The sequence below is a fragment of the Podarcis bocagei genome (assembly GCF_964188305.1).
Source record: "Podarcis bocagei genome assembly, chromosome: 17".
In the NCBI taxonomy this organism is placed as follows: Eukaryota; Metazoa; Chordata; class Lepidosauria; order Squamata; family Lacertidae; genus Podarcis; species Podarcis bocagei.
In genome coordinates this window covers 32857231-32879078 of record NC_138143.1, presented here as the reverse complement: position 1 = coordinate 32879078, position 21848 = coordinate 32857231, and the positions used below count along the sequence as shown (strand labels likewise).

The 21848-nt window shown below is 44.9% G+C and overlaps 1 protein-coding gene across 8 annotated transcripts in view; it reads left to right on the top strand.

The window, feature by feature from the left end:
* Positions 1-21848, top strand: part of TRABD2A (TraB domain containing 2A) — a 111420-nt gene that overhangs the window by 67485 nt on the left and 22087 nt on the right. For 7 of the 8 annotated variants that reach the window (XM_081176588.1, XM_081176589.1, XM_081176583.1 and 4 more), the window contains exon 3: positions 19076-19222. The exons of the other annotated variant lie outside the window; for it this stretch is intronic. In XM_081176588.1, coding sequence (XP_081032714.1) covers positions 19076-19222 — 147 coding nt within the window. The remainder of the gene's footprint in view (positions 1-19075; positions 19223-21848) is intronic. 8 annotated transcript variants of the gene reach the window in all.

Genomic DNA, 21848 nt, shown 5'->3' with positions numbered 1-21848 from the left:
CTCTCCTCTTCAGCGTCCAAATTACAGCCTTTGTGAACTGGCCTGGTTCAGATGCCAGGCTGAAACGGGGTTGTGGGCTGTGCCTACAGCTTTATATGGCCTTAATCATAGAGAACACCTACCTAGGATCAATAAGGATACATTGGCTTTAAATTTCCTAAGTTTTAAATTTTCCCCATAACTGCAGCGTAGTTCCGAGATACTAATGAAAAAAATGCATAGAACCTTCTCTGATTTTTTTTTAAAAGTAATTTCTATTTGAAGTCCAGAGTACAAAAGTTCACCACAATATGAAATTTACTTTATATTATTCTCCATGATAGCTGAAAATTCTATTTTGTAAGCAGTAACTGGAGAAAATAAAATGGAGAAAAACTGATCAATGGTATCAGGTAGTGGTAGGTTGTGAAGATTCAACCAAGAAGAATTAAGTACCTGTTACACATTACACCCTTCTTCTGGTTTGGTTTTGTTATTTGGATGTGCGGTGAAAGTTGGGTTGTCCATAATTATCTAGTTTGACCCTCAGAAACTTTGCAAATAAAACTATTGTTGTGAGGGGTTTTTTGTTTGTTTGTTTGTTCTATATTGGTGCACTTTTCCTTGGCTAGTTATATTTTTAAACACAGCTCTGAAAAAAATGTTTAGTGCAGGTTGTAATGGTCACCAACTCCCCATCCAAAATGTCACTCTATGCTCTTTACATTGCGAGTGCTGAAAGAGAGAGAATGTGTGCAAGCGACATGGGTCTCCAATGCCATGGAAAAACTCCTTGACTAACTCCTTTCATGTCGTGAAATCATTGTGGGCTTGCATGTCTGACACCTCAATATCAGTTTCAAGCCACACCGGGATCTCTGCTTTCAAGCCATGTCGCTGAGTGAGCTGTTGGAGGGCTTCCAACCAAGGCCTGTGGCCTCCAAATGGCAGATGCAACAAATGGCTGAATGTCAAACCCTTGCTGATTTGTTTGAGATAATTCAAACAAGAGAACAGGTCCTTTCCTGGCTTCATTTCATGTCGATCTAGATTGCAAATGTGTGCTTTTCAAATAATGAATGTGTAAAGCAGTTGCAAGGGAAGTGTCTAGAAATTCTGACTGGATCAATCCCACTTCTGTGGTGAATTGAATTTGGGACAGCTGGTTTTGCAAATTATTTCTTTAGATTTGCCTTCTGATTTGACACGTTTCCATTGTTTCAGTTGTCCATAAATGGATATGATAGAAAGCATAATTAGACTGAATTTGTATGTACTGTTTTATTCATAGGCAGCCTTTATGACTCAGGAATTGGTAGCTTGAGTTGAGAGTAAGTTAGGTGCACACTACATTGTCTTCTAAACAGAGAGCAGCAAGGAAGCCAACAACAGTGGACAGATCTTGGGGCCATTTCCCCACTCTCAGGATCTATAGAGCTGTCATGTTAGACCTAGCGCCATCAAGAAAAGTAAGCAACCATAGATAGCTGGAGCAACTAGGAACGACCACTTGGAAAGGCCCATACCAAGACCAGACTAGGCTGTAGCATCTGGACAATCATGGGCTAATTTTTCATATTTCTTTTTGGCCCACTAAGGGAAAGGAGCTCAGGTGCTGGACAAAACTCCCAATTGCTGTCTCCCAGCTAGTAAAGCCAAGTGACTTCTCTGAAGAGCTTGGGGTGATGAAACAAGTGGGAGAAACCAGCCTGCAGACTTGATCATTAAGAGGGGTGCACAACTTTTTCAGAGCCACTTGTCTTGTCACCCACCAAGAGATTCAGCTGCCCTCCACCATTCTTCTTCATTCAAAAAAAGGTCCTTTGGGGTCCTTGGAGTGAGGTATACGCTAAGCAGGGTGGCCATGAAAGCGCCTGTGCTGCTGTGGTGGTTTGCAGCTGATGGTACCTAAAATCCCTGGGAGCAGGTTTCAAATCAGTGTAATGTCAGCACAGGCACTTTCATGGTCACCTTGTCCAGAATGCCTTGCCCTGAGGTCCCCCTTGGATCTTCCTAGAGATTGGCAGGGGAAAGCAGACATTGAGAGCCGTACGACTGGCCAGGTGGGATGGAGTGGGGATGGTCCGTCAAGGAGCATCAATTTCCTCACACCTGCTGCCTAAGACAGTTGGCCTTGGTTTGCCTAATGCACTGATGGCCACACTTGGCCCTCCAGCTGTTTTGGGACTACAGTTCCCATCATCCCTGGGCACTGGTCCTGTTAGCTAGGGATGGTAGGAGTTGTAGTCCAAAAACAGCTGGAGGACCAAGTTCCTAATGGAACGGCCGGCTGTGGACAAAAAGCACTACTGTCTTCTCTGGATTGAGTCTTGTTTATTGATCCTCATCTTGTCCATTACTACATCTAGTGCTATTTTTCTAGAAAAAGAGGTGCTAGGACTCGCCATGAACGCCTCCCTTGTTCTCTTACAATGGCAATGGTGCCAACCTGAGAGGTGCCAAAACTGAGTTCCGGTGAATTCTGGCTGAAAGTAAGCCCTGCCTACAGCCAGATGCTGATTTAGAACACCCACAACCCTACTTATACAGTGGTAACTTGGGTTACAGACGCTTCAGTTTACAGACTCCACTAACACAAAAATAGTACCTCAGGTTAAGAACTTTGCTTCAGGAACAGAAATTGCGAAGCGGCTGCAGCAGGAGGCCCCAATAGCTAAAGTGATGCCTCTGGTTAAGAACAGTTTCAGGTTAAGAACGGACCTCCAGAACGAATCAAGTTCTTAACCCAAGGTACCACTGTATTTGATTGTGGGGGACAGATGGTGTTTTTCATGTGTGGATTTTGGTTTTAAGCAGCTTCCTCCCATTGCATGAAAGCTGCCTGAAACACTCTGTGGATAGCATTGTATGGACTGTATTCATTTATATTTTGTGATACTGTATTTTTAGGGTTTGAAGATCCAGCAACTAGATTAGGTTTAATCTAGAAGGGTGAGATCTAAACCCGGGGTCTTTAGGTTCTGGTGTGTTAACTGCAAGAGGGAATGGGGAAATAATAAAAGATAAACTTTATAATTCATTTTCTATTTCATTCAGTATTTTAAAAAAAGGATCTGAAACCCCTTGCTTGCCATCTTGTTCTAGTCTTGATTGAACACGAAGGGGAGAGATACCTGACTGGGGGCCTAGAGTACCCCCAATAATATTTAAAGCAAAACACTCCATTCTGCTGAGACACAAAAGAGACACCAAATTTGCCTGCAAACACTGCCTACCAAAAAAGTAAAAAGTGCAGGATTCACCCAGAGTTAAAAAGACTAGGATTTCCATGCCTACAGTGACACCTGCAGTATATTATGGAAGCACTGCCAACCTGTAATTATGATTTCAGTTGTTTTTCCTTACAGCTGTACTCCGAGCGAGACTCTCTGTCTGTAAAACATGTGTTAGTTATGCTGGGTTGAACTAGTGGAGAATCTGTCCTGTACATAATGGTGATAGTGATATTTATGAAGTGCTTTTCCAGAATGCTTCACATAGAAATCCTGACAGAAACCTGTAAGGTTCAGCGTTATAATTCCTATATGAAGGAACTGCAGTGAAATGTTGCAGTACGAAATGCTCCTGTTCACTTGTAGAGTCAGCCATGCCCTTTTTTTCCCCTAGGAAACGCAATTCTATTCCTCTTTTCTGCACAGTTTTTATTTTTCCTGCTCCAATAGTAAGGCACCATTCCTTGACCATTGAAGATATTCACTCTGGGTTCCCCCCTTCTTAAGGTTGCTTTTGTTGTCCCTCCCTCTTGTCTACCATTTTGAATCCCTAACCATGGTTACTTCCATCAGAAATAGGAATTGATATTGCAGGTTGAAAGAATAGTGGCGTAACTACACCTGTGGGAATGTTGAGGGTGGCAGGAGAGGATATATTTATTAATATCCTTCCTAACTTGCACTAGCAAGTTTCTTCACTTAGCAGAGTGCATTCCCCTTCTTACGCAGCAGAAAGCTGGTTGCAAACTCATGTGAGTTTCTTAAGACAATAAGCAATTCAATCTGGCTTGTCCAGATTGAGATATGTTCTAATATTCCTGGTAAGACCCCTTTTGAATCCCTCCTAAAAGAATAAAGACACCACAGTCTTACTCATAAGTAACAAAAAGTAGTTTTACTTACGATCAGGCAGAGCACAGTGTGATCCCTGAGGGCAGGCTTAAGGCTTAAAGTTACAAACATGTACAAACAGGTTTACCCCATATGGGAGATTACCTGGGGGACTGCTGTGGCAGCCAGCAGTATGGTCCAGGTGATTCAGGAAGCAGACAGGACGAACAGGAAGGTCGAAAAGAGGAGAGGTGGCTGCATGACTTGGCCTTTTACCAGGTCTGGAAAGGTTATGCCCACCTACTAGTCACATGCAAGGAAGGATGCTCCAGGCCAGGAGGAACAGGAAGTTTCGACTGGCTAGACCAAACATTCCCTTGCGTGTCCACTCTAGCAAAACAAGGAATGTTGTACTTGACTGTTCCCAATGGATTACCTCCCACATGGTCATGGTGAAAGCTGAACCAGGATGTTCCCAGCTCACATTCATGCCCCGTCCAAGCAGGTGACTTGGTGTAAAAGGATGTCGGAGAATTCTGACAAAAACAAGAGCAGAAATTGCCAATGTCTGCTTATTCCTCCCGAGAATAAAATTGTTCTTGTCTGCTGCTGTTGCTTTCAATCCATAAATGAGATGTAATTGAAACCTGAAAGTGGAACCATTGTTTTGTTTGCACTTTGGTGTTCAAATGTCTAACCTGTGCAGCATGAACCTTAAAGCAGTGTCTTTTCCACGCTTCTTCCCCTGTGCTTTTGCCACTCAACCCTTCTGTGCTCTGGAAGATCTCAGACAGGATCTAAGATGCACTCTTAGGACAGGTGGTGGAGCTAACTCCTCAGCGTTGCTTCCCTGTGCAAAACTGAATGGGTCAGTTGTAGAGAAGTGGTGGAAGTTAGCTAAGATATGTGATGTGACCCCCTCTCCTCAACCGTTCTGGCTACTTCAGAATGCAGAATCAATGAAGGCTCAGGAAAATTGTGTTGCATAGTTTAATACCCATTGCTAATCTTAATCCATTGGTGGTGAAGTTAACAACAAAAGGGCTGAACTAAAACATACAAACTCTGAACTTTTTAGTGTCCTGTGTGTTAGATATTTACATGGAGTATCTGTCTACCTTTGTAAATGAGCTTCTGCCGACATTATATTTCATGTTTTTTGTGGGGAAGGATAATGTTTTGGTGTGCCCTTCCGAGGCTATCCGAATGGAGAAAAGTTTCATCAAAGCTGATATTCTGTGAAGCTCTGTCCGGGCAGCAGAAACTGAGAGGCTCCTCATTTCGTCGCAATTGTTTGTTACTTTTAGGGTGATTGCATATGAACCCCCACAAAGGGGGAAACCTGTCACCAAAAGACAGGGCAGATTTGCATTTGTTCATTTACATTCCTCTTTATCTGTGCTCCTTCGGTGGGAAGTGCGGGATATAAATTTAATAAATGTCAAGATGGATATTTAGAAAAAAAATAATTTAAATAAAAATGCAATACACTGATAGAGCTTGGATAGCTCAGTTGGTTAGAGCGTGGTGCTGATAATGCCAAGGTTGCAGGTTCGATTCCCATAAGGGACATCTGCATAGCCTGCATTTCAGGGGGTTGGTCTAGATGATCCTTTGGTGTCCCTTCCAACTCTACAATTGTTTGATTCTGTGATTCATTACAGTGGGGAGAGGGTGACCTGTGTGCTTACTCAGTCTGCTGCCCTGGGGCTGCTAGCTGTTGATGGGCAGCTTCAAGGCCTCGGCAATCTTCTTATGGTTCTGTCTCTCTAATCTGAACTTGGACCAGAGCCCTAAAAACAGATGACTGTCCTTAGTAAATTCGGGTACTTGGCCTCTCGGATTATTATTTTTCATTCAGTTTAGGTATAAATTGATTATTTTAGCTTACCGTAAGCTTTCTAGGGCCAGTGGTTCTGATGCTGGCTGATATTTTTACTCTGGAAAAGATATTAGGGAAGGGGAATCTGTGGCTTTTCAGTTGTTGCTGGGCTGCAACTCCCATCACCCCTAACCATTGGTCATGCTGGTTCTACTGTGCGAACACCCTCCCCAAGGTTGATGTGTTATCTTTGCTGATCCAAAGAATCATAAATGGAAAAGTTGCATGGGTAGCTGCTATAGATACCACCTTTTCACCTGTTTGTGTGCTCAAATGATAATTCCTCTTTCAAAAAGAAAATCACCCCATGAATTCCAGCAATGGTGCTAAACATAGGAACTTCAATGTCAACAAGCCTGACATTTCGTTCCTTTTTAAAAAAATCATTTAATTGAATGCTAAAGATTTTATCTGAAGTTCTCAGGCAAATAGATACTTGTGAAAGGCTATTTGACAATTAGAAATAGTTCCTTGAACACTTAGCAGACCTGTTTTGAAATAATAACACAAATGCAATTGGTTTTCCTTGCTTATTTCTCCTGCACAAAAGAAGTTATCCTTGAAAATGGGTATTTGATTTTGATTGTTAGCAATTTGGGTGAGAGTCTCTTTTGTAATGTGCTGTTCAAAGTGGGCTTCGCGCTAATGTCCTTGAGCTACATCTTTACTTCATTTTAAAATGGGGGTGCAATTAAGTCAAGTTCCCTTCCCTTGCAATCGCTAATGCTGGATTTATTTGTAGTAATTGTAAGCAGAGCCTCTCCAGACTGAGAGGACGTTAAAGTGCCTGCAGGTGTCATGGCCAAAGGTATTCTGACAGCTCCTTCACAATGCCTGCCATTTACCAGGCGGGGTAATGTTGTTAGTAGCTGCCTTGGACTCTACTCCCGTCATTCAAAATTGTCTCAAGCACACACACACAAAAACCCTACCTCCCAGTTTATGATCATAAAGACTGAAGATTTGACATTTCTATTCCATGGGCAGGGAAGAGGGGTGCAGGAGATGTGGGCCGCCCCGGCTGTCATCCCTGAGGTGGTGACAAAATGGTACACCATGGGGGGGTGGCACTTACCGTGGGGCCTGGCCTGCGGTGTGCCCTGGGAGTGACACGGTGGCTCGGCCCCCACGCTGCCCATGGACTCCACCCTGCCCCTGTGCACGGATTGCCCCGTCCCTTCCCCTCCAGGTGCCGGAGCAACTGGCTGCGCCCCTGTCCATGGGGTTTTGCGAAACCAGCAGCACCTCATAGTAAGGACAGTTTCCTAACAATTGCATGCCACAAAAGACATAGCCCTGCTTTCCAAAATGACTAATGTTGATGTTATGTACTGAAGTTCTCACCCTGGGCCAGCAGGGGGATATTGTAGATAGTTATGCAAATGAAGGATCGAAAGTGACGTTCAGTGATTGGATAGTTTTAGAAAGTTGCTACAGTTACGTTGTTCTGGAGCTCTATATAAGCAGGCTGACTGAGCTCTTCAGTTCAGTTCTGTTCCAGCTTACAAATAAAGAGCTGCTTTGGAAGAATCGCTGTGTCGTCTGATATGTTCACCCACAACTTAACAGTTGAGTTTTCCCACCCTCTCCACAGCATTTAGTCAACTTAACTCATCTCTGGATAGCATTGAAATGTGAGTTAAGGTTTCCTACCTCCAGTGGCAGTCAAAAAAAAACCGGAGCAGAAGCAGGGAAATATACTAGTGAAAAGTTTAAAACACACCAGCGTCTACATGTCTGGATAGGCTTGCGTTATTATTTTTAAAGCAGGTCCTGAAAGGAATACATCAAAGGCCCCTTGTTGCCGATAGGCGAGGAGTTGCAAAATGTAGATGCCACCAAACAAAAATATCAGTTTCTGACAGTCGCAGAACAAGTGTTCTGTGGCACCTGTAACAGTTCTGCAGATTGAAGCATCTGAGTGATCTCATGTGGGTGGGGTAAGGCAAACGCCCCCCCCCCCAAGTAACCACCCCAAGTCATTAAAGGCAATATACACCAATAGTAACGCTTTGGAGTTGGCCTGGTGACAGATTAGTGCAGATATCTGAGCTGAGGTGTTACATTCTGATAGGATCTTTCTCCTGCCAGCAGCAACAACAACAACAAAAATTTACCGGTATTTATACCCCGCCTTTCGCGGTTTAAAAACCGGGCTCAGGGTGGCTAACAGCAAATATAAAACATTGATTAAAATGTGACTTAAAAACAGCATAGAATACAACATATAACCTAGCATCAATATCAATAAAATTTAAAAATTCAGGGGTCAATTTTTTTTGGGGGGGGGGACCCCAGTCAATAGACATTGAATGATCACCAGGGCTAACTGGCCAAGTTGGTCCTACTAGGGCCAGCAAGGAGACCAGGGAAGAATTTAAATGTGGGGTCCCAGAAAGGGTTTCTTCATAGAAGAGGAAAGGGAAAAGGTAATAGAGGATCAGGTTAATTCAAATTGAAGGCCAGGCGGAATAGCTCTGTCTTAGCCCTGCAGAAGGAGATAAAGCCCTGCAGGGCCCTAATCTTGTGGGACAGAGTGTTCCACCAGGTCAGAGCCATCACTGAAAAAGCCCTGGCCATGGATGAGGATAGTCTGGCTTCCTTAGGGCCCGGGACCTTTAAGCTATTATTATTCATTCTGCACTAACTGCAATTTCTGGTCAAACTCGAGGAAAGCCCCACATAGAATACATTGCAGTAATCTAATCTTGGAAGTCCTGTCCTGCCAGGATTCAGACTCATCTTATTTTCCCTCCTCCATCCCGCCATTGACTCCAGGCACCAGCCCGGGTCCTGCACAGCCCCTCCTGATTCAGATATTATAGCAAAATAGAGTTGTGTGACATCAGCGTAGTGATGTGTATACAGTTGGTTTCCAAAACTCCTGTCACACTCTGTGACCAGGAAAGAAAACCCAAAGTGCAGGTGGCTCCCACTGTTTGTTTGTTTTTGTGACAAGATAAGCAGGATGCAATCTTTAGCGCATTTGAGAAACTGCAAAGCATGGCTCTCACACCAGACCAGGCACATCTTTACCACTGGGTGTAGCGGTGCGGTGAGCCAGGGCGCCAAGCAGTGGAGGGCGCCAGGCGGAGAGTCCGGGGAGGGGAGAGCGGAGAGGTAAGCGAGGCAGAGTGGGGGCTTGGTGCCTGCGCACCTCCAGCGCCCATCAGAGGCGGGAAGGCTCTGGGTGCTTTCCTGCAGACCGGAGCTCACTCCGCTGGCTCCGCGACACACTACCTCCTTGGCTGCGTGGTGTGTGCTTGCATCCCAAGCTCTGTGCATAATAAACAGGACTCTACCACCGCTCCCCCCCATCCACTCTACCTTGAAAGATCTCCACGCTCAAGGCTACATGCTGTCAACAACTTTGGGGTCCTGGGAAGCGGGGTGCGCGGGAGGAGTATTTGCACCATGGCGCCGGATATGCTTAAGACAGCCAGGCACCAGATACTGCTGTTACTGAGGCAGCTTTAACATCCTTCCAGTGGTGTAGCGGTGGCTGTCGGAACCCGGGGTGCATGAGTGGCGGGAGCCTGGCCGGCTGATGCAGCCATTGGAGGGCAGAGACCCATCTATGATTCCCTTGAGTTGTATCCCTTGACTTTTCCTTGTATAAACGAAATGGCTGCCATTGCCTCCTGTAGAGAATGTGTTGAACTTTGGGGACAGTGTTGGCAGGGGAGGAAAAAAAAACAATTTGCCTGCTCACCCTCTATATGGAAGGTGGGCTAACCTCTACTTGGACATCCCCATTTTAGGGCTAAAGGGTGAGGGTAAAATGAAATAAATACATAAATAGCAGGATAACAGCTCACCTATTACGTCTATGCTTTAATGTGCATTGGAAATTGAATCATGCATTTTTTACAAAATTGGGTGCATAAAAATAAATATATCTCTGGAAAGCAATTTCTTAGTTCAAATTGAATGCAAGATAATCTTGCTTTTCTGCCAGTTTGGCTTAATGAGTAAACATAGAACAAGAGGGCTTAAAATGTGATGGCTTGCTGCTTATTTTGTACATGATGCTATTATGTGCAGGGATTGGCTTGCAAGATTTGGGGTGAACTTGCGTACAGTGGTACCTCGGGTTACAGACGCTTCAGGTTTCAGATACTTCAGGTTACAGACTCCGCTAACCCAGAAATAGTACCTCGGGTTAAGAACTTTGCTTCAGGGTGAGAACAGAAATCATGTTCTGGCGGTGCGGCAGCAGTGGGAGACCCCATTAGCTAAAGTGGTACCTCAGGTTAAGAACAGTTTCAGGTTAAGAACAGAGCTCCAGAACAAATTAAGTTCTTAACCTGAGGTACCACTGTATTTGCACAACCTCCACAGAATTCTCAGAGAGAGCGTCTCTACCTGTTTATGTAACAGTCTTATTTGGTTTAGCATACCTGAGCGTCTTGAACAGCAAATATGAAGAGAGTGATTGACAATATGCATCCTTAAGCAACTGTATATGTGCCCTTGGAGAGCTGGTCCAGTCAGGGCCCCCAAACCATGTATGTACAGTGAGAACATGTGTATCCTAGAATCGTAGAGTTGGAAGAGACCCTGAGGATCATCTAGTCCAACCCCCTGCAACGCAGCTGTCCCGTATGCGGATCAAACCTGAAACCTTGACGTTATCAGCACCACACTCCAACCAACTGAGGAGCTACCACAGTTGTTCACTCACATCTATGTAGTTACTGTGGGAAGCCCCGTTTTATCCACGGCAATCCTGTATGCCGTATAAAGTGAGACACTGCCCTTCATTCCGTTTTAGAGAGCCAAGCGCACAAAACCTTTCAGCAGGAGATAAAAATTCGATAAATATATTTGTGAATTGTAGACTGGAAATTCCGGTGTAGCATCCATATATACCCATGGCGCATGAAGTTATATTTTTTTTTAAAAAAGGGATCCGCTCTGAAATCTTGCTTGGCCCTTTCCCCTGCATTTGTGCCCTGGGTGGGTCTTCGCCGGGTCTGAGGAAAGTTCAGGTTATAGGCTTTGAGCAGGGCTTCAAAAGCAGTTGAGCGGCCGGCGTAGCACATCTAAGGAAGTGCACAGCATCTAAGCAGAGAGTCCCGCTTTTCTTCTCAGTGCTTGGCACGAACCATTACCATGACAAAAGAGGATTATTGACTTTCATAGCCACCCTGCCTTTGATTCGAGGATCGCTTTGATTCAGGGCTAGCGGCCTTCGCTTGCAACATTCGGCGCCCGGGTCTCCTGCGTCAGGTGAAGAAAGGCGAGTGCAGGAACGGATCCATTGTGCCAGAGTACCCACAGCGTGAGTGGCTCGAGTGAGTATGGCAGGTCGAAATGATCCCTAGAGACTATTAAAAACAGCTGAGAGGAGAGGAAGACCTTCTCTCCCTGAACTATAATTCAGGGAGGTGAATTGCTTTCCAAAGGGAGGGTGGGGAAGAAACAAACACGCACAACACACTCTGAGCGAGAAGATGAGGCAAACGGATCGGATGGAACAGATGTGGGAGCTTTTGTTGGAAGGCCTCAGAGGCTAGCGGGGTGGCGATAGGCTAATTTGAGGCGCATAATGCCGGGCCCCTTTCATATGCAGAGCAGTGCTTTGATCCGGCCTGGATGAAAGTGATGAAAAGTGGAGAGGATGGCTGGGGGTCTTTTGTCTTTGACAAAAAAGGCATCTGCCGGGCTCTAACCCTCTCATACCCCACCCCCTTGGCCTAGCAGGCTGCTCCAACAATGCTGGCAAAAGGGACAAGTGTCTCCCCACCCCTGGCCTGACAGCTGAAGAAATCTCAGCCAGGAGAATGAAGCCTGGAGCACTATGTTGACTACAAAGCTTAATCAATTTTTTCCACACTACCAAAAATTGGGGACAGGGAGGAGGGAGAGATTGTGGTGGAAATAGGGAGTTGGGGTGTGTGTGTTTGTGGGGGAAGGTTTCAAATAAAGTTGTTACTTTTGTTCTCCCAGTGCATCCTTTCAGAAGATGCTTTGATGTTGGTGTGAATGCATTTTAGTAGGGATGGTGCATCCTTGTTCGGGTTGTGGGTGGGGTGGGGGGTGAGAAATATTTTTGAAAAGGCAACAAACTTGGCTTGGCTTCCTGCAAGCCAGTCCCAGGAAGGTTTTGGAATAACAAATGCATCACAGTGTAAGGGAGCAAGGGGGGGCGGGAAGGAATCTGTATTCTGTGCAGTTTATTCGGGGGATAACAGTAACAATAGTTGTGTGGGGTTTTGTTGTTGTTGTAAAAGTGTAGTATATATTCTGGTTAGTCAGTTCACACTTTCCAGCTGACTACCGTATTTTTCGCCCTATAAGACGCACCGGCCCATAGGACGCACCTAGTTTTCAGGGGGGGAAATCAAGGAAAAAAATATGATTTCCCCCCCGCAGCTCTGGGAGTACCGGACAGGCTGCACGCAGCCTGTGCGCTACTCCAAGACCTTCTCCCTGCTTTTGCGGGAGGTGGCGGAATTCCCCCACCTCCCGCAAAAGCCCACAGGAGCCCCACTTGACTCCTGCGGGCTTTTCGACTAGGAGGGAGAAGGGACTGATTCGGCCAGTCAGTCCCTTCTCCCTCCTTGGGGAAAAGCCCCCAAGAGCCGCTTGCTCTTTAAAGGGTGCACGGCTCCTGCAGGCTTTTCTAGGAGGTGGGGAATTCCCCCAGCTCCTAGAAAAGCCGGGGAGCCCCTTTAAAGAGCACACGGCTTTTGCCTGCTTTTGCAGGAGGTGGGGGAATTTCCCCATCTCCCGCAAAAGCCCAAAGGAGGGTTGGAGAGCAGCGGCAAGGCGTCGCGCGCCTTCCTGCTGCCCCCCATCCTCTGGGGCTGGCGATGGGGGAAGCGCTGCTTTCCCCACCGCCAGCCTCAAACCCGGGTTGGAGAGCAGCGGCAAGGCGTCGCGCGCCTTCCTGCTGCCCCCCATCCTCTGGGGCTGGCGATGGGGGAAGCGCTGCTTTCCCCACCGCCAGCCTCAAACCCGGGTTGGAGAGCAGCGGCAAGGCGTCGCGCGCCTTCCTGCTGCCCCCCATCCTCTGGGGCTGGCGATGGGGGAAGCGCTGCTTTCCCCACCGCCAGCCTCAAACCCGGGTTGGAGAGCAGCGGCAAGGCGTCGCGCGCCTTCCTGCTGCCCCCCATCCTCTGGGGCTGGCGATGGGGGAAGCGCTGCTTTCCCCACCGCCAGCCTCAAACCCGGGTTGGAGAGCAGCGGCAAGGCGTCGCGCGCCTTCCTGCTGCCCCCCATCCTCTGGGGCTGGCGATGGGGGAAGCGCTGCTTTCCTCCACCGCCAGCCTCAAACAGCAGACTCTCCTGGCTTCAGCGGAAGCAACGCGAAGCCTCCGGAGCGCAGGCTTCGGAGGCTTCGTGTTGCTATCGCTGAAGCCAAGGAGTCTGCATTCGCCCCATAAGACGCACCCACATTTCCCCTTCATTTTTGGAGGGGAAAAAGTGCGTCTTATAGGGCGAAAAATACGGTACTTCTTCCTTGCCTAACTCCCCTTCACTTTTCTGTTAGTGAGTAGCAGAGCTACCTATATGCAGAACATCTATTGGGAATAGATTTCCCAATATCGAAAATCTTCTTTACTGTTGCAAAATTGCTTATGCAGAATATGTGTCGATGGCCACTTTTCATCTGGGGCTATAATTAGTACACTGGATTCTTTGTAGGAGGCTCAACCATGAAATGGTATGCATGGCATATAATGTTTGTAAATTCTGTTGTATTTCCCGCCGTCCCAGGACATTATAACCAGTTTCACCCCAAGTACTTCTCTGAAAGACTTGAGACTTTCTGCTTACCCAAAATAGAGTATTATACAGCTGCAAGAATGATTCTGTTAAAGGACCCATGCTGTCACCTTGCTTTAAGGGTGTGTCCACTGAATCAAATACCGACATTATAATGAAAAATGTGGATGGGGCAGGGAGACCAGGTTCTGTATCTTATAGTATGAAATCGGTCTTTTGAACTATTTTCTAATTTGGCAGTGTAGGGGAGGTAGGTTCGAGGGTGGTCCATGAGGAATTTGGAATAGAAAGGATATTATATGGCTTATTGGGAACTTTATAAAACGTATGATGGGGAAGTTGAGTGGCACGGTGCATTTTTCATCCACAGATTTTCTGGGCTGCTTTTGAGGGAAAACTTACTCTGTTTGCACTACATCTTTTTTTAGAAATTGTTGTGTTAGGTCAAAGGGAACATCTAGTATGCGCTCTTACCCATGAGTTGTGTGACAGGTTTGTAATTTTTGTTAAGTAGGCATTTTTGTGGCCAGTGTTTGCCATGCCCAGGCTCAGTGCAGACCTGCCGTGAGAGAAAGTTAAATATAGGGAGGGAGTGTAATGTAATGTAATGTTAAGTGAGGGACACTGGGGAAGTGTGGCTGTGGCTTCGTGTGGGACACAAGGGCACTTTGTGGTAGGGGAAGGAGGTGTGTGTGAGAGAGGCAAGTACAAACCAGGCCTAAGCCATGAAATGTTTACAATTCAGGTAGGCAAAGTAGTTTAGAAGATAGGTGTGGAAGGAGGCAAGGAGATGAGGAAAACTATTTGGATAGGCATGGGGTAGAGAAAATAATATCTGAGGTGCACAGCTGTATACGTAAACAAGGAGTTAAAAATATACATTATTTATTTTTACATTTTATGGATTTAAATACATGTCAACACTCCTGATTCATATTGGGAGCAAGGTGCTAGGACAGGAAGCTTAACTCATCCTTGTGTGCCATTTCCCTAAATAAATGCACCTCAGAGCTGCCAGTTGCCCATTGGGCAAAATGTAAACAGTGTATATGGTACCTATATGGTGGTGCTGTGGTCTAAACCACTGAGCCTCCTGGGCTTGCCAATCGGAAGGTTGGTGGTTCGAATCCCTGTGATGGAGTAAGCTCCCGTTGCTCTGTCCCAGCTTCTGCCAACCTAGCAGTTTGAAAGCATGCCAGCGCAAGTAGATAAATAGGTATCGCTCTGGTGGGAAGGTAAATGGTGTTTCCTTGTCACGGTGTTCCGTTGCACCAGAAGCGGTTTAGTCATGCTGGCCACATGACCTGGAAACCTGTCTGTGGACAAACGCCTGCTCCCTCGGCCTGAAAGCAAGATGAGTACCACAACCCCATAGTCAACTTTGACTGGACTTACCCGTCCAGGGGTCCTTTACCTTTTTACCTATACACAGAGGAAGCATTTTAACTGGGGAAACTGCTGAGAGGAGGGGAGTTGATATCATTTCTCCAATGCCATGCACTTGCTCCAGTTATACACACATGTGCCCATTGCACTTTTAAAACTTTATTTTATTGTATTGTATAAAAAAAACTGCTGGAATTCTGATCTCAGATGTAGCAACACCAAGTCTGGTTTGATCCTGGAGCTGAAGTCGGTGTGGTACGTCAATCTAGTATATGTTCTTAACCTCTACACGCTAACTTATTTCATGCTGCATGTTTAGTCAAAATTAAAACCTGCAAAGTTCTTTATTCAAACATTTTTGGGACAGCAGACTTGTGGACTTGCTCCACTCTGCTGGTAATTTCTAAAGAGTTAGTTAAATTCATTTTAAACAGAGCCAGCTTCTTGCAAAGGTCAGTCTTACATGGTTCACAAACTACTGCGGAGCAGGATCGTTTCCTTTTAGAATCCTGTTCTTTCTGTGAAGAGCTCAGGCTGGTGTATCCTGTGAAAGTAGGTCAGAGTGAAAGAATGTTTATTTTTTTGGGGGGGGAGTACAGCTGTGGAAGGGAATATTATACAGATGTGGCACATGTTTTGTGTGTGCATGTGGGGAGATGTGTACTGTTTGTTGACTGGGGGAGGGGTGGAGGTTGCCACACCCACTTTGGCCACACCCACTTTTGCCTTGGCCACGCCTTGGGTGTCATATGGCCAGTGGAGGATCAGCTGGAAGAGACTGCGTCTCTTGAATTCCTCATCCCTAACCTCATCCCTTATCTATCTATCTATCTATCTATCTATCTATCTATCTATCTATCTATCTATCTATCTACCATCTATCTAATCTATCTGCTATAATTAAGTTGTTTAGAGGTAGAATAGTGTAGCGGCCTTGTTTGACTGTCCTATGAACCAGGATAATAATAATAATAATAATAATAATAATAATAATAATAATAATAATAATAATATAATATAATATTATTTATACCCCGCCCATCTGGCTGGGCTTCCCCAGCCACTCTGGATGGCTTCCAACAAAATATTAAAATACTGTAATACATCAAACATTAAAAGCTTCCCTAAACAGGGATGCCTTCAGATGTCTGGTAGTTGTTGTTCTCTTTGACATCTGGTGGGAGGGCGTTCCACAGGGCGGGCGCCACTACCGAGAAGGCCCTCTGCCTAGTTCCCTGTAAGTTGGCTTCTCGCAGTGAGGGAACCGCCAGAAGGCCCTCGGAGCTGGACCTCAGCGTCTGGGCAGAACGATGGGGGTGGAGACGCTCCTTCAGGATAGTACCAGTTCACATTTTTGCCTCACTAGGTAGCCTTAGGCAAAATGTTATCCCCCAGCCAGCATCTGCAATATAATGCTAATCTATTTAAGGGGTTGATATAAAGCTTGTTAAAGTAATGTGTATGAAATGGACTCTCAAAGCACTATAGAAATGCTAAGTTGTCGCTTTCCTTATTGGAATTTTCTTTTTGAAGCTAATCATGAAAAAGGAAGCTTAAGGATTTGGACTTTTGACACTGCGTTAATTTTTGGGACCCACTTCTCGATTAAGTTTGCATTTTATCCGTTCTGTCTCCCCTTTCCATTGGTCAAAACCTTTTGACAAAGGAAAAAACAACAACACCTTTTAGAATTCACAGGCTCTGGAATTTTCCCTTGTTATGAAAGCCTTTGACTGTAGGTCACTTAACTGTGTACCAAAGATAAACTCTTCACAAAGGGCACACTGTTTGACGCTGCACCTGGTATCGCAATCGCCCGACATGATAACGTTTGCTAGAACAAACTATACTGGGAAGCTTTTAGGTTTTGCTTCTGCATAAAGGCCTTCCATTTATAACAGCTATTAGCTTTGTGTGATCCATCTGCCATAAAGGGACCACTGTTTACAGAACGTAAAAGAATATCAGTTCTTTAACTGCAACCTTATTCATTGCTTTTGATAAGCCATATTGTACCCCATGTAGGTGCTATCGGGTTGCAATGGTACACGCACACGCATACAGTGAACTATGACTTCATCTACATGGGATTCTGCTTCTATTCGCAGCAGAATCCTATGTGTGGTTACTCAGGGTGATATTCAACTATGTTTTACTCAAGAGTAGACCCACTGAAATGAATGGCCATGGCTAACTTAGGTGCATTAATTTCAGTGGGTCTCCTCTGAGTAAAGGTTTGTTCAGTACAACCTTTGGACATAAATGCTGGTACGTTCAATGGAACTTGCTCCCGGAATTGCCGTTTTAGAAAGGCTACCTAGTTTTAAGCAAGCCCCAGTGTGGAATGAGAACTGCACAATGCAACAGAAAAATGGAGAACCATGGAAGCCTATAGGTGTAAGATAAAAATATTAACAAATTGATTAGTGGATTTCCTGGTGCGTTCTGAACATTGTATTCTTTGTGGGAAACTATTCGACGTATTAGTAACAGAAAAGTCAAAATCAATATGCTGATGTAATACTGTCCCTAGCGCAGCTGCTACCAAATTAAAACCGCTTCTTCAACTTCTCATGCAATAAACTTGTACTGATAATCAAACTTGAGGTGAACAGCTAATCAGCAACCCCCCCCTCTCTCATTAATGTAATTTTTCATGTTAAGCAAAAAGGCAGGTTGCAATCATGAGCAGAGTAATGGTGAAAGGGGACAGTCTGCTTAATCCCCCCCTTTTTTGGACATCTACATCCTTGTCTTGCTTTTGCTTACAAGTTGCCCTTATATCCCTCTTCCCCCTCCCTACACAGGAAGACACACCGATCTCTACATACAGGTCCCAATATCTTTCCTCTGTTATGTAAGAGAGGCAGCTGTGGAGGGGAGAAGAACAGTTTCTAGGGGGGGGGGGGGAGGAGAGAATTAAATAACCCTTATTTTTCTATAGGGATCTGCTCTGTGAACTGCCCTGAGACCCCAGGGTATAGGGCAGTATATAAATTCAAGTAATAAAAATAAAAATAATACTCAAGAGTGTAGCCTTTTAAAAAAAGCAAATTAAAAGAAAACAAAACAAAAAACTTTCAAAGAAAAAACCCCCTAGGGAAATCTCCCCACAACTGCAAGCAACACATAGTGTGGCCATAAGTATACAGTGCACATTGTGGGAATGTTCAGGGAGGCAGGAGAGGATATATTATTAATATCCTTCCTAACTTGCGTTAGCAAGTTCCTTGACTTAGCAGAGTTTACATTCCCCCTTTAACGCACAGCAGATAGCTGGTTGCAGGCTTGTGTAAGCCTCTCACTATCATACAATTCAGTATTGAATTGCATGTTCCTGGTAAGTTCTCTCTTATCCCTCTTAAAAAGAATAAAGACACGGCAATCTTATTTAAAGTCAATAAAAGTTTACTTGCATCAGTTCACAGTTAGATTCCTGAAGGCAGACTTAGTTACAAGTATATACATGTGGCTCTACCCCATATGGGGGAATAATCGCAGTGACTGCAAGCTAGCAGTAACTGCAGTTCACATGACGAAAGGAAGATGGAAAAAGAGAGAGTGTGGAAGCATTCCTTGTCCTTTTATTACCTGGACAGGTAAGGTCACGCCCACTGCTAGTCACAAGCAAAAGGAAGGATGTTCCAACCCAGGAGGAAACAGGAAGTTTTCAACTGGAATGACCCAACATCCATTATAGGAAAACAAGGAATGTTGTACAGTACTTGACTGCTCCCAGTGGATTACATCCCATATACATCTTCCTCCAAAAAAGCTAGTCAGTCTTGTAACATACCAGTAAATGGCTCATGCATCCTAATTGTTAGGTCATTAGGAGATTTATTGGTGTTAAGCCATAGTACTTCACATGTTGATAAAAATGATCTTTCTGTTAATTGGAGGTTTGGGTGGTTAAAGATACATGCAGGGTTTAGCTAAGATTTTTATCCTTTTATATATATATTTCTTAGCTAATGCATTTAAGGACTTATGGGGAACTCTGCCTTTTCCTCCTTTCCCCCTTGCCTAGGTGATCTTTGCTTTGAATCAGACTCTTTTGCAGCAAGAGAATCTCCGAGCAGGCAGCCTGCAGATCCCTTATACAACAGAGGACCTTATCAAGCATTACAACTGTGGGGACCTCAACTCCATCATCTTCAATCATGACACTTCTCAAGTGAGTCTTGCCCCCGTCCCCCGTCCCCTCATGCTTCACACAAAACTGTTGACCGGCCTCTCCTGCTAGCTAGCATGTATTCCCAACAAATAAGAGTATTTATAAGAAATACTTTTTTTTATTTGCAATTTTAAGTAGTGTGGATTTTTTGTTTGTTTGTATTGCAGTCCACACTTCTCCTTCTACAAGTGTCTTTGCTGCTGTTTCATGATAAGGTTGCCTCTGATATGTTAAGCAGACAAGATGGAGGGATGGTGATAATAATGAGGGCACTGAATGATTTTTGTTGTTGTATGAAAATAAAATTGACACCTTTGGTCAGTTTGGTACTTGGGGTTAATACTGGCTCTTCTTTGACCCACCTGGATTAAAAAAAAACCATTTGGAAGGGTAAGGTGAAGTTAGGAGATGGATGTAAGTTCCAAAATGTTGTGGTTGTGTGTGTGTGTGTGTGAGAGAGAGCTTCCACATTCTTGCCAGCTGAAACCATTGCAAGAAGATGGAGGCCAGTCCACTGTCATTCATGCATCGGTCATGTCAAGATTGTGAACTACTCCCATGTGCTCAGTGCGGGGCTCCCTTTGAAAGTGGTCTAATAGATCCATCTATTACAAAAACTACTACTCATCAAACAGGCATGGCTCAATATGAACATTCCATGTATTTTGATATTTGCACTAGTTATACCAGTATGATTCCAGGACCAATCCAAGGTGCTAATTTATTCCTATTGTAGCCTTCTGTGTCCTAAACATAGCTGTCAACGGTTCCCTTTTTTTAAGGGAAATTCCCTTATTCCGAATAGGATTCCTCGCAAGAAAAGGGAAAAGTTGACAGCTATGGTCCTGAATATCCTGAGGAATGCCCTTCCCTCTCATATGCTCTCTCAGTCCCTGAGCCTCTGCTCCAGGTGCCATCTTTGTGAGAAATGAGATTGTTCAGAACCTTTTATTTGATTGTGGCTTGAGAGCAGTGGAATGCTTTCCTCCCAAGTGGTTCAGTTATGTGCCTCTTTCCGTCTCTCTTTGGAGACATGTAAAAAGTCTGTTCCCTTGGCTTCCAAGAGTGAAGTGGACTATGGTTTTTTTGACTGTCTCTTTCTGGCTTTGTTTTAAAATGGTTTTATTTTGTTTTGTTTTGAAAGGCACGAATGCCCTATAAATGGTTGAGAGCCTTTGATTAGCTGATGATGATTCAACATGCCAGCTGGTGGCATGGTTAGATATCTTGGTGTTTATCAGCGGTTTTACCCCTGTGGTAGATGGCAGGAGTTTAGCCCAGCTCAGGCCAAACGAATAAAAACTACAGCATTCAAAGAAGCATTCTTGGACCAATAGACAAGACTGCATCAGCTGATACTACATGACCCCCTATTTTTAAAAAAATCCCCTGTTGCACTTTTTTGCTAGTCTGAGCATCAAATGGACTTAGTCTTGTCACCCAAAATTTCTCTTGTATTTTCTCTACTACTCTTGATTGCACAGGAGCCAGATTTGACAATACAGCTTTCCCCTCAAGTTCTGTTAATTTTTAAATTTTAAAATGTTTTATTTCATTGCAAATGACAACAGACTAGCAAATTTGAATCTGCCCAAATAAAACCTCCCCAATTAATAAAATCCAAAGTTTTCTCTATCATAGCAGCCACAATGTAATAAAGATAATATTCAGAAATGAGCAGTTGGGTGCTGGCAAAGCGATGGCTAGGTCAAAGGCAGTTTGATTTATGCCTTGACTGGCTGTCTCTGGTTGCTAATGGAAAGTCCCAACGTGCTGATAAGCGATGCAGTACAGTTTAAACGCCTTCTGCCATGTGTCTTCGTATAGATAATATCCAGTCTTGCATTTTAGAGCCACCTAGCCCTGGGAAGAGCTGGCAACAGCAGGCAAATGCTGAATGTGGCTGAATGAAAGCACACAGCCAATGCAAGTCTTACTTCCTTCTGCATGAATTGCAAAGAGGGAGCTCTGCAGTGGCAGCAAACAGTGTGTAAATCTCACCTTTTCAGTCCGCTTCTTTTTTGTGCCAGAGCCTTGCATCCTGGGCATTCTCTTTCTTTCTTTAATGCTGTTATACCGTTTTATCCTGCCTGTCTTTGCTTAGGGAAAATCCACCAACCCTTACAAGGAGCAGACCTGGCGACCTATGAAAAAATGCAAGGGTTGGTTGATTTGCCTGTTAGTTATTGGGTAGTACAGTGGTATATTGTTATATGTAGACCGTCTTGCAATACAGAAGCAACTGTTTGTTAGAAGCACCTACCATTGCAGCATTATAAGGCGCTGTGGTCTAAACCACTGAGACTAGGGCTTGCTGATCGGAAGGTTGGCGGTTCGAATCTCCACGACGGGGTGAGTTCCTGTTGCTTGGTTCCAGCTCCTGTCAACCTAGCAGTTCGAAAGCACACCAGTGTGTGTAGATAAATAGGTACCACTGTGGCGGGAAGGTAAACGGCGTTCCTGTGCGCTGCTCTGGTTTCACCAGAAGGCAGCTTAGTCATGCTGGCCACATGACCTGGAAAAACTGTCTGCAGACAAACGTCGGCTTCCTTGGCCAGTAAAGCGAGATGAGCGCCGCAACCCCAGAGTCGTTCACGATTGGACTTAACTGTCAGGGGCCCTTTAC